The sequence below is a fragment of the Poecilia formosa genome, unplaced genomic scaffold (genome assembly GCF_000485575.1).
Source record: "Poecilia formosa unplaced genomic scaffold, Poecilia_formosa-5.1.2 Scaffold346, whole genome shotgun sequence".
Lineage (NCBI taxonomy): Eukaryota > Metazoa > Chordata > Actinopteri > Cyprinodontiformes > Poeciliidae > Poecilia > Poecilia formosa.
The window spans coordinates 29,558-42,170 of NW_006800285.1; the positions used below are offsets into that span (position 1 = coordinate 29,558).

The 12,613-nt window shown below is 38.8% G+C and overlaps 1 protein-coding gene across 2 annotated transcripts; it reads right to left on the reverse strand.

Moving 5' to 3' along the window:
• Window positions 1-863: 863 nt before the first annotated feature.
• LOC103153305 (cytoglobin-1-like) lies at window positions 864-7,200 on the reverse strand. 2 transcript variants are annotated; one of them, XM_016661869.1, is made up of 5 exons: window positions 7,132-7,200; window positions 7,013-7,044; window positions 6,758-6,896; window positions 2,487-2,718; window positions 864-1,625 (listed from the first exon to the last, which is right to left on the reverse strand). In XM_016661869.1, the coding sequence occupies exons 3-5, from the start codon at window positions 6,892-6,894 to the stop codon at window positions 1,461-1,463; spliced, it is 534 nt and encodes a 177-aa protein (XP_016517355.1). In that variant the 5' UTR covers window positions 6,895-6,896; window positions 7,013-7,044; window positions 7,132-7,200; the 3' UTR covers window positions 864-1,460. The 2 variants fall into 2 exon arrangements, with proteins under 2 accessions (XP_016517355.1, XP_007574234.1); XM_007574172.2 differs by having other exon boundaries at window positions 6,758-6,894; window positions 7,008-7,044.
• Window positions 7,201-12,613: the final 5,413 nt, after the last annotated feature.

Consider the following 12,613-nt stretch of genomic DNA (forward strand, 5'->3'; position numbering starts at 1 on the left):
CTTTGGGTTGAATGCAGTATTTATTTCCACTTTGGCTTTATGTTGTTTAGTTTTTATTCAAGTATGTTTTTTTTTTTTTTTTGTTAATGGAGACTGAGAATCCATTTTATTTTTGTTTTTGGTTGTTTAGTTTATTAGTTCCAGTGTTATGTGTTCTTTTGAAAATAAAGTATGTATATCTATGGCAGGAAATCACATGCATTATTAGTCACTTCCATTAAATCAGTGTCAAAAGGTCTTGAAACAATATTATCGTTTATCGCAATAATTTTTTAGACAATTAATCGCTCGGCAAAATTTGTTATCGTGACAGACTTACTGAACAGTTCCTTTTCTTATTTGCATGATTTGAACATACATCGTCCTCTTGGTTAAATCTCAATTCACTCAACGTTGTCTAACGCACATTAAAAGGTCAGCGCCTTACTATTGAACACTGCTGTGGCAGCTTATTTTTTCCCAGTGAAACATACAAAATTTTCAACAGAGGCAACGTCGCCCATTTAAAAAAAAATTATGTGTTTCTCCATTAATTTCCTGTTATCAGCCACATCCCAAAAATGAAAATTGTAGCCTAGTCAAAGTCCAGACTAAATCAAAGTGAGATGTTGTGGCAGCACCTCAAAAATGTCATTCAGGCTTGAAACCCTTTGGTGTGGCTAAATTTACACAATTCAACAAGGAAGAGTGGCCCTAAATTCTTCCACATTGGGGCTGGGTTGTTTAGCCCTTTTAAATTTGTAAGGTGGCAAATGCTTTTTGTCCCAAATGATGTATAATTACAACACCGGTGTATGGAAAAAAGGCAGTTTTGTGTGTGCTAGAAAAACCTGAAAAAAAAAAAAATTATAATAACATGATGAGTTTTAATCAGAAGGGGTTCTATTGTCTGTTTACTTCAAAGTATCCTCAGTAACACATACAAATGTGAGTTTCAATGAGGGGGGGGTGGGAAAAAAAAGTACAGTCATCATCATTATTGTTGAAAATGTAGAAATCCTCCAGTATTCATAGCACATAACAAAACCGACATGAGTAAGTGAAAACAGGGAACATCTGTAAAACATTTGAAGGTTTCGAAAGACTCCTGTTTACATTTCAGTTTCTACATGGACACATTTAATAGAAGGCACACCCTAGTCAAATGTGACCTCTCATCTACCGCTCCGTCTCTTGTTAGTATTTTTCTTTCTCTTTTCTGCATCCTAAGCGGGTTAGTCTTTGAAAGAGAACAATCACGGGGAAGGGGTGCTCTCTTTCTCTCACAAACACAATGCTAGCTATAAAAAGGGCACAGTACGTGTTCCTATATTTGTTTATGTAATATGTATTTTACATTGTCCATGATTATCATAGATAACAACAAACTGCACTGTCATATTACAGTCATCTGATTGCTGTTGCATAAAGCTGCAAAGCGATAATAAGATCCCCGTTGGAGGTGTGCTAATCTACAGGTTTCAGCCGCTGGAGGTCGATTGTTGAGTCCAGCCCACTTCCTCGTAGACGGCTTTGATGCCAGAGCAGACAGTAGCTAGGAGCTTGGTCCATGCTGCGCCCACCTCTGGCGTCACAACCTCTGGATACTCTTCTCCCAGGACTTCCAGAATCACACCGCTCAGGATCTTAAAAAGACACAAGCAAGTAGTTTACCTCAAAGTGGCACTTGGAGTTTGACATTTTGGGATTCTTTTGAAACATCATTAATAACGCAGCTGTTGTTATTGATTTTGCTCCCAGAATATTGAAGTCAAAGGAAGCCAGTCATGCCGTTCACCAATTTCTTATTTTAAATGGGAAACCCACTCACTCTGTGATTATTTTGCACGCATGCAGAGATTTTTTAGCTCTGCACTGGCTTATTAGCTAGTGATGCTAATAACCCAGTGAAATAACCCAGTTACTTCACTGGGTTTATTGGCAAAGTCAGGTTTAGTTGCAAAGAACATTTCTGCAACAAGTTAGTTGAAGTGCTTTACACATAACACAACTAAGAACTAAAACAAACAAAAAAGACACATAACAGTGGCAGAATAAAGTAAAGTAATTTAAAAAAAAGAAATGAAAAGTTGTAATCCAGACCAGAATTGATCTATTTTCCAACTATTTTATATACAACAAATATATGATAAAATCAATGTTTTGAAGTGAGCATCACTAAACCTTCATCTCAGTCCAATGAGATCAAGTCTACTGATTCTGGGATTTAGCATATAGTAATATTATCCAACATAAAACCAAAAATGTTTAGTCTAATTTAAAAACAAACAGTGAAAATAAAGGGAACCCCCATTGCATGTAAATAAATGCCTGGTGTAAACTTTATTTCCTCTCTACCCAGACGTTTCAGCCTTAGCTGAATCAAATATTTCTCGATTGCAATTCTTACTTCACCTCAGGTGACTGTATGTATACTTTCTTTACATTTTGATCCGTTTGTTTTACACGCCCGCCGTTTGTCTTGATTTGATTCATGCACTCTTTACCTTGAAGTACACTGGATCCACCTTGTGTTTGAGGGCGTGGGCTTTGCCAACCAGCTTCAGCACCGAGGCCACCTTTTCTGAGTCGTCGATATTCTCCACCAACGTGTTAAGGGCGTTCATGACTCTCTGGGCATGTTTTCTGAGCTGGGAACTATGCTCCAGCTCCTCCGTGTCCTCGATGTGCTTGAACTGGCTGAAGTATAGCTTGGATGAAGGGAAGTTCACAAACAGTCTGTGAGGGAGAAGAACATTAGAGGTAAATTTTAGACATTGTCCAAAGCCTTAACTTGCTAAAGGAAGACTTGGCAGAGGGATAGATGCTGTCACATTACTCATGTTTTTGCCATGTAAAAAACATCATGCAGGTCCAAACATAAAAAAGCAGAGTACATTATGTGAAACGTGAAGTCTTGACAAGTCTCTGCATGCGTTGCTCATGATGTGGTCCTTTTCTTGTATAGTACGTGTGCACTCATTACATTTTGTCCAAAACAATAAGAAAACAATCTAAGATAGGTCTCAAAAGGCTAGGTGTGCAGAAAGATGTTGTTATGCCACTGAATTGGAAAGTGACAAAAAAAATACTGTGATAGGGTTGTATGGTTCAGATTTTTACAAGCCAGAGATACACATTTTTTTCTCAGAACTCTTCCATCCATCCTCCGTAGCCACCTTATCCTGTTCAGAAAACTTGAGGAAAAAAGACGGCAATTGGTGAGGGACGAGGTACAAATTCGACCGAGCGCTTTTCCGCCACAGGACCAACTCAGAGTAGCAATTTTTACAACCATTAAATCTATATGCACCATAGAGACTAAGAGGCCTTATTCTGGGGCTTGAGAGGAAACTGTAGAACCAAAGCAAATATCTATCACTCCTCAGACAAAGCGTGGAAACTGCCAAATGAATTGGACCGACAACTTTCTAGCTGTTAGGCAGTAGTACAAACCACAGCTAGATGTTCTGGTAGAAAGAGGGCAAAAGGGTAGACTTACAAACCTCATCTTGCTTTTTTGGAAGATTTCCCCTGTCAGGCTCGTCTGATTTATCAAACATTTATAACAGGTACAGTTACATGCAGCAATGATTACATTGTATATTTTTCCTCACTTTGTTTTTGGGGGGACAGGCGGTCTTCTCGTGTCAACATAATTCCCAAGTCTAGATTCTGTTCATTCGCACTTCGTGATTCAACTTGGGGCCCTTTCGGTAGAACAAATAGTCACTTTGATGTTTTCTTTAATTACATTCCCGCTTGACCCTCGGAGGTATCACAGTGAATTTTTGCACAGAGGAACCTAAAAGCTTCACCCCCTCACACAGTTCTGGGAAGGGGGCCAAAGCATCTGGTTGCTGGCTATCAAATCAAGATGTCCCATCTCCCCCTGGCTCTGCAACTGCTTACACAAAAAGGAAGCAAATATTTCTTTTCTGCGAGCTCTGACACATATGCTTACATATCGGGGTTTTACATGTGAAAAGGGAGGAAGTTGGAGTGCGCTCAGCGAGTTCGGATGGGTGGAAGGCTTTGAAAATGCCGAAGCTTCATAGTCCCTGTTTTGCTGCCAACTAATGAGGAGCGACAGTGTTTAATCTCTCTGTCTTGTAATTGCATGACCTGTGGATGCATATAAATAGCCTAATTAGAATTTTCTGTGGTCATTGAACTCTTAATCCTTCCTTATCGTTTCTCAAGAATAATTGAGGAGCTGAATTGAAGACAGCTTCTAATTTCAGAGAGGGAGCTCTGTGATTTGCGCTCGTCGATCTTATCTGCCAGCCAAAAAGACTGTAATTTTGTAGGATTAATATTAGCGCCGAGGCCCTTCGGCAGAGCGACACGATGTATTTCTTACTGCCTAGAGGAATATTGCACAGGGCCTGGTTTTCCAATCAATATTCATTCTTCAAATTCCTGAAGGCTGTGGAGGAATTGTACCGAAACATGTTTAACTTTCACCTAGGTGCTTTTTGTGAATTTTCTGAAGATGAAGTGCCTCAAGAAAGTATCAATAACCGTTTAACTTTTTTTTTTTTTGCGATAACTGTAAAATTCAGTGGATTTTGCTGGGGTTTTATGTGGCAGATCAACACAAATTAGTACATTTGTGAAGTGGATGTAAAATGGCACATGGTTTTCAAAATGTCAGATTGAAAAAAAAATTAAATAAAATGAAACCTTTGATGTGCATTTGTATTCAGTCTAATTTATTCGACCTAAATTTTACTCTGAGCAACCATTGTTTTGCCTTCAAGTGTTGCTTGAGTAGTGAAAGAGTCAGTATGTGAAGTATTTAACCTCTGGATCTATACCACATGACTGTCAAGGCCTGCAAGCCAGTGCTGCATGTTATTAGGAAAGTATAAGATAAGCAATACGGCCAGGGATTGTATAATAATGACATAACTTGTGATTAATAAACGCATCACTGAACAGTGTTAATGCGTTTCTGCCTTGGATTCATAGCAAACACTGAACGCATATAAGAAAGAGTCCATCCATTTACTGGATATAAATAATTATTTTCATCTCAAAAACAAGGTTTTATTGAAAAAGCTCCTTCTGGGCAACTTCTGGTGTTTTGACGATTAAACAATTTAGTTTCTTAATGACTTTACCACCTTACCTTGTCTTTACATTTTGAAACATATTCTTTTGCGTACGAAACAACAAGAGTCACTAAGCAACTTTGTCAGACGACATAAAAATAAATTATTTTCTGGCCAACATGCAGTGGTAAACTAACACCCTAAACTCATTATCCTCAGTGTGAAACTTGGTAGTGGCAACATCATGCTGTGGGCTGCTTCTCTTCAGCAGGTAGAGGAAAGCTGGTTAGAGTTGATGGCACTAAAATACATGACATTCCTGGTAAAAAACCTGCAAAAGACTTGAGACCTTAGTCGTCCCTCAAGTCTTTTGCAGTGGTTCCCTTGTTCTGAGGTCTAATTCTGAATATGCAGCCAGAGAAATCATCATGTAACCATGTAGATGGTCCAGTCAAAGCCCGTGCTTTGACTGGACCATCAAAGCATGGGCTTCAATTGGCATTCAACTGAGCAAGACTTGTAAATGTATGAGCTCAAATGATTTTCATCCAGTGTAACTGAAATTGAGCTGTTTTGTAGTGAAGAATGGGCACTTTCTATGGGCAAGGATAGGCAAAACATTCAGCTAAAGATTAAAATGGTGAAAGCTGGCAGAATAGAAATGCCTGCCACACTTTTAAAATTTTGATCTATAAAAACTTGCTAAAACCATGCATATTTTTTTCCTTCCACTTCACAATTGTCTTTTGTTTTGGTCTGCCCGATAGAATCACAAAACAACACGTAGACGCTTGAGACCGTAATGTAAGAAAATGTGTATAAAAAACAATTGAAGTGGGTGTGAATACTTTTCCGAGGCTGCCTACGTCCCTTTCCTCATCTGAGAGGATGAAAAAACGTGCGTTGCTTGACTAGCGGTGCATGACGCCACTCACATGATGCCCCTCTGCAATCAGAAAGGATTATTAAGGCACGCCGTGTCATGCGGCGAATCCCGTCACACATGAACAAATGTCAAAAGCCTCCACACATCCGTGCAGATGGCTGACTTTTGCAACAGTTTCCCATTCCTGGATTTCAGTGCTAATGCTAAAAAAAAAAAAATATGAAGACAGCGACTGTGAGAGTCTCTCCAACAGCTCCGCAAGATTCCCATAAATAGATGGATTCGATTGCTGAAATGACTGGTTGAGTGTGTCAAAATAAAAGAAGTTAAAATAAACTCAAAGCCCTTTGATTTCTGGGAAGACTTAAAGGTCTTGCTGAGTGATGGAGTCCTGTGGCGGCAGGTATTCAAAACATGGCCTGTGCTTCAAGGGAAGGACAGCCAAAGATGTTTCCATGGTGGATTTTAACGATTTGCTTTGATTACATGAGAAAACAAAGGAGATACGGAGAGATAAGGCTGTCGCGTGGAAAACATTAGCATCTAAGTGTGTTCCCTGCTGTATTCTGAAAACGCTTCAGTTTGGAATCTGTTCGTATTTCCTGGGAAAATAGGTCGTACATATGCAGGCTCCAGCAGATGCATCAACACATGTGAGCTCCAGAGAGGGGGGGAAAGATCAAATTCATGGTTCTGAAACTGATCAAAGTTGCAAAGGAGGGCAAAAAAGAAAACGACAAAGAAACAAAAAAAAAAACAGCATCCCATTTTTGCCACACTCTGTCACAGAGCCACATTCACATTAATCAAAACCTAAAGCAGCAGATGAAAATACCTGACCAGTATGGCAACCCCGGCCTCCTCACAGTTCTGGTAGACTTTCGCCCACGAGTCCTGGATCATCACCCTCTCCTTGTCAGTCAGTGGGCTCGGGCGCTCCAGGTGGTCCACCTCTCCCTGCTTCCTCTCCATCTGGAAACACAGTGTGTAAGCAGGCTGAGCACATGCAGCAGGCAGGCAGGCAGGCAGGCTGGCTGGCTCTGGTGGCACTGCCCCTCCCCCAGAATAAACACAATATTTTCTACCTTTTTTTTTTTTTTCTTCTTTTTTTGGCGTCTCTTTCTAAGGGAGAGAGAGAGAGAGAGAGAAATAAATAAAAAATAAAAATTCCCTCTCCACCCTTTCTAAGTGAGAATCTTTGCTCCCTACCTCTGAGCCTCTGCTGAGCGAGAGAGTGTGAGTGAGAAGCCGGATGAGAAAAACACAAGAAACGCACACGGCGAACAAGGAGGAGCCTCCGTTGGTCTCTCTTTTTACACTCTCCTTTCCCACTTTGCACCCACCCTGCTTACATTCTTTCCCTCCCTCTGTCCACTTTACCTCTTGTAGGTGTTATGTGATGAAAACATAATGGGATCAGATACAAATCCATGATGGGTGAGCCAGATATGTCATGCATGCAAGAGCGTGAGCGTTGGAAGCAATATAACATCATGGCGTTATTAGAAGATAAAGAGGCGCACTCTGAACTTTTCCTCGAGAGAAACCGTTGCTGACTGTCCGAGGGCTTAAACCTGCATTCATGTTCAATTTCTTACATAGCGCCGCTAATGTAATTATAGCACTGCTGATCCCTGTTGCAGACCAGAACTAGATTGTGTTGGGGTGTTTTTTTTTTTCGTTTCTTTACATTTTAAATTCTATGTGCACACCCTCGATACACCCACACGTACACTTTCCAGCTCTGTGGTGGTGGCAGTTGTTATCAGTGGGAAGAGATGTCTCACTTGTGTTGACACAGCGGAGATTAAAAACAACAACAACAACAACAAAAATGTATAGATCTGTGTTTCCTGCTCCACGGTTGGTTAGATGTGCAGGACATTTTTAACCTGGATCAAAAAGAAAAAAAAAAAGAAAGTACTACCAGAGTGTAGTACACACATACAGTGTTTTGAAAACGTTTTTATTAGCAGATAAAAATCCGAAATGTTAATCATCTGTTCGATAAAATCTTTGCAATCTTTTTTGCTGCATGTCTCCGGTGATGTTACGTATCTAGAGAGTGAAATATTTTAGTCATTATTCTTTTAAATTCAAATCAATTCAATTACAAAGTAGTACTCTTAATATCCTAAAGATAAGCTACAGGTTGTAACCCATGGTGTCCAAATATCTTCAAAAAGCTGTTTTGGATGATGGTGATGTCTGAGAGACAGATCTCCAGTAGAAGTCAATCTCGCAACGAATCTAAAGAAGCCCCTGACTGAAGACTCTTAGTGCTTGATACTCTCATGGCTGACGTGACGCGCTATCAGCTCAGTTTACAATATTGAACGGAAACAATATTTCACAGTAACATGTGATGGGTGACACCATCAGTTGTTGACAGGCACTGCTGATCCGCCTCAACTGCTTTTGCTGCTTCATTCTACCTGCTTTTTCCAGGATGATCAGAAAGTTGAACAGAGAGACGTTGAACTCTGGAATATGATCCTTGCCCATTGTGATCGATGGGAAAGACGGTTTGAACTTTTTCCACTTTTCCGTTGAGGAAACGCTCAAACGTATTCGGATTGGACAGAGAGCATCTGTCATCACCTATTCTCAAATCTTAATATAAATTATTATCCTGTAGACTTCAAATGAGCCTGTCTCCTACACCCACGTGAAAACACTTTGATTTAAACCACTCTGGCTGACTGTTTGGGGTCAGTTTTCCTGTCGGAACCTGTGGCCTCATCATGGGTCTTCCAGCTTTAACATTGGAAGAAAATGTACAAAAGCTTACATTTAGTTTCAGCTGACCAGAGCAACTTCTACCACATGTTTGCTGTGTCCCCTCCATGACTTGTGGTTGATTAGCAGGCAGCGCCACATGATTTCCTTTCAACAACAAGTTCCTTCTTGCCCCTCTTCCTTCCATAGAGGGCAGATACAAAAAGACTATGATTAATGGATGTCCTGTCAGCACACTTCAGAAAGAGATGGTTTGCACTAAATCTTATTTAGGAACATCAAAGTAAAAAGGGGTGAATACAAATACCAAATACATAGCACACTTTTTGTTTTTTAACTTGTGTGTGTACATTTTGAAAACCATGCATCATTTTCATTCATTTGTGCTATTTCGATCCCAAATAAGTTGCAGTGAAGTTTGTGGTTGCACATGAAAATATGTGGAAAAATGTAAAACAATTTAAAGACCTGTGTATTGCAAAGCAAGAATGGGCTGCTATAAAACTGGAACGACACAAAGTACAAACGTGCGTTAAACATTGACCTTGATAGTGAACAAGGTAAGAACACACCCGAATCTAGTTTGATGATTTATGTAACTGTACGCCTGAAACGTCTAAGCAAAAGGAACACTTCGAACACTTCAAGTCAGCTCTAGCCCAGCAGATTTATGTGTAGGTATTATGTAAGAGAGGCCCACAGGGAACATTATACAAAAATCTAACAGTATGTACAGCATGTAGGCAGAAAAGACTATACTACGCGTACTGCCTCCAGAGACAACACATCGTTTTTGCTTGATCAGCCTCTTGCAAGAGCGAAAATGTTGTGAACAGCTTTGGACTGGACTTTTGTCGTGTTCCATCTACAGTCTGGGATCTGGGAGTAACATCAACCCAACTTAACAATTTTCCATTTCAAAGTTTAAAAGTTTAACGTGTTTTCGTGTCTTGAATCATAAAAAGAGAGGACAGTCATTTTTTATGACAGGTTACAGGACGATAACAAAGAAAGATTATGATTTGAAATCTTCCGGGGAGAAGCTGTGGACAGGTCAGGTGGCCATAAAATCAGAGTTGTTTAGCTAGAGAGTAAATGACTGCAATTTAATATGAAAAAGCTTCTTTTGTTTAAGCAAATAACTTCTACATCTTGTGGGAGCTGAGGAAATGTAAGATTTGCAGCAAAATGTCATCTTCTATAGGTCTTTTGTGGAAAGGACAACCAGCTGTTGCAACATAAAAATCAGCAAATCATAGACATCCCAGGAATTGTTGCAGACCTCACAGCTTCTCAGAGTTATGTCCAAACCTCCTGAGGGGGCTTTTAGTTACTTTGGCCTCAGTCCTTGTAACACCTGTTGACCTGAGGTCAGTTACTGTTGCGTTTATATTCACAAACAAACTCAAAGGTTTTTTTTTTATAAGCTAATAATAAATCTGCGCGCTTGTGTCTACTTGTTTTGGTGAACTTGTATTCGACGTCCTGCACAGTTAGAGCATGTGTTTTTGTCAATGCTGTGAGGGCCTCATAACTCAATCTTCTGCACTATTTAAATATTTATGTGTGTGGATGTATCAATGTGTCCTTGATCAAGTTCTTCATACACACGTTTGCTTATACTTCTCAAGCACAAAAATATCAACTTATGTTTGGGCAATAGCTAACAACTTCATGCAACAATTACTTTTTTTTAAGAAAAGAAAAAAAATGTTGCAAAATTTTGAATTTATTGTGGACTTTGTTGAGCTACATGGGGCTAAGATTATTTGCACAAGATCAAGCAGAACATACACCGCAAACGGACCCTGTACGTTGACCAGCTTCTGGGATAATTCAGGACGGATTTTTGGCCAGTCATCCAGGTAGATTTGCTTTAAATTTGTTGCTTTCTTGTCTGTCTTTAAGCATATGTTAAAGCTTTGGAGAGACATTTTTTAAATTCCAGTTCTGATATGAATCTGGGTTAATTTCTCTGTTGGAGAAACCATTTTTGAACTGGAGGAGGAAGCTGGAATACCTGGAGAGAACCCACGCCTGCAGAGGGAAATTCCAACAAAAGTAAACAGGCAAATTCCATGCAGAAGATCCGATGTTGGCATTTGAACTCAGGACATTCTTGCGGCAAGGTAACATAGCTGTGCCTCAGTTGTGTACAACGGTGGAAAAACCCAAAGGAAGCAAGCTTCCAACACAAAAATCTGCTGACATTTAGAGGTGTATCATATTTTGCAAGATAATGTGGGACCTAAACCACGTTTTCAGACTTCTTGAGAAATAATAGTTGCAGAAGGTACGGAATTTGTTTGTCAGTAAAAACACTCCTTTCCCACCAAATTACTGATCAAAGAACGTAAAAGTTTCTACGATTCTGCCTCGATGGTCGGTTTTTATCTGTTTTGCGGAGCGGTTGTTAGAGGCTCTGCCTCTCTGTTATCTTCTGTTTTGCTTTAATGATGCTGCAAAGACATAATTTTGTCTTCATTATCTTTTCTCCGAACATGAACATCAGAGAATGGAAGCCTGGTTATACCCTCCTCCAGCCCATTAGGTTGTTCTCTTCCTGACTTAATAAATTTCAGTGGGATCTGAAAAAAAAAAGAAGCCTTTAACAATATACTCACCACTTTTATGTTCATAAATGTGACAGAAATGTTGCTTGTAGAAAATTTCTGATTAGGTAATGAGTCATTGTTTAAGAGGTTTAAAATTAGTTTAAAGGTCTTTTGAACACACTTTAAAAAAAAAAGAAGTATCTAATCCATTATCTTTAAACTCTGGGACCTTGGTGACTTTTTATTGATAATCATTTCTTATGGCAATAGTTTTGATTGTTATTATTGCTTTTCTGCCACCATCATGTCAGATTAGATATTTGATTTAAAAGTGGTTTTGATTTGGTTTTACATGAAATGTCTGACTTGCAAACCCACAGGTACTTACATTGGAAAACCAGAATCTCCCCAAACGCATTTGACGCTTGAAGCAGTTTTTCACAACGTGATCCATAAAAACAGTAGCTGCACTTTGCTGCCACCCTCTGGAACATCATGGAAGCACATCATGGCTTAAAGAATGAAGTATTTCTACACCTTTTGGTAAAATAATAACATATGTTTAGATATAAGGAAATAATTAATATGATGATTCAGCACAGGTTGTCTTCTTGCATGTTGTTAACCTGGAGATTTATTATTAAATGCAAATCCCACATTTTAATACAAACACAGAACTGATTTATTGTCCGCCTATATAGAAAGACTTCTTTCGTCACAGGTTATGAGAAGACATCCCTGTCCACTTACACTTTGTGATTTTACAACCTAATGAGACTGAAAGTATCTAAAATGTATGTTAATGCTTTCAGTGACATTCTGTTGTAGAAATTAAATGTAATTATCCTATTTAAAAAAGCTTTAAAAGTTGTATTTTAAAAGTAAAATGTTAGCTGACTCGTCATTTTTGGCTAAAGTTAGTTGGAGGCTTTGTGAAATTTCAAAAGACTCTTATAGTTTAATGTGTCTGAATAAAACTATATAATTTTTTTTGTCAAAACTAACACTTTTTAAGCCTCATTTTTCCCCTTCACTCAATACTTGAATTTATTATTTTTGTTATAGAATTATCTCATGAAGGATTGCATTAATCCAATGAAATTAATCCAATGAAATATTCACAGATTTTAATGTCAAGATATGTAAAACACATCAAGATATGTGTTTTACATATCTTTGCATAAAGATATGTAAAACACATATAGATAAACAAACATCACGTGGATGGTATTTGCTTATCTTATTTGCTCTGTCGTACAGAAGTAATGTGAAATTGTAAATATTAAATGTAAAAAAATAAAATGCTTGTAGTTTTAGTTCTTCACACAGCACTGGTTTTGTATCAAAATGCTGTCGAGTCGTTTACACACACGCACACACTGCAACGCGTAGCCAGC

Excerpts from the sequence above, each read along its gene's own strand:
- LOC103153305 (XM_016661869.1), bottom strand. The coding sequence starts at position 6,894 with ATGGAGAGGAAGCAGGGAGAGGTGGACCACCTGGAGCGCCCGAGCCCA. Across the intron at positions 2,719-6,757 it reads GGGGTTGCCATACTGGTCAG|ACTGTTTGTGAACTTCCCTT; the intron begins GTATTTTCATCT and ends TCTCCCTCACAG. Across the intron at positions 1,626-2,486 it reads TGGATCCAGTGTACTTCAAG|ATCCTGAGCGGTGTGATTCT; the intron begins GTAAAGAGTGCA and ends TGTCTTTTTAAG.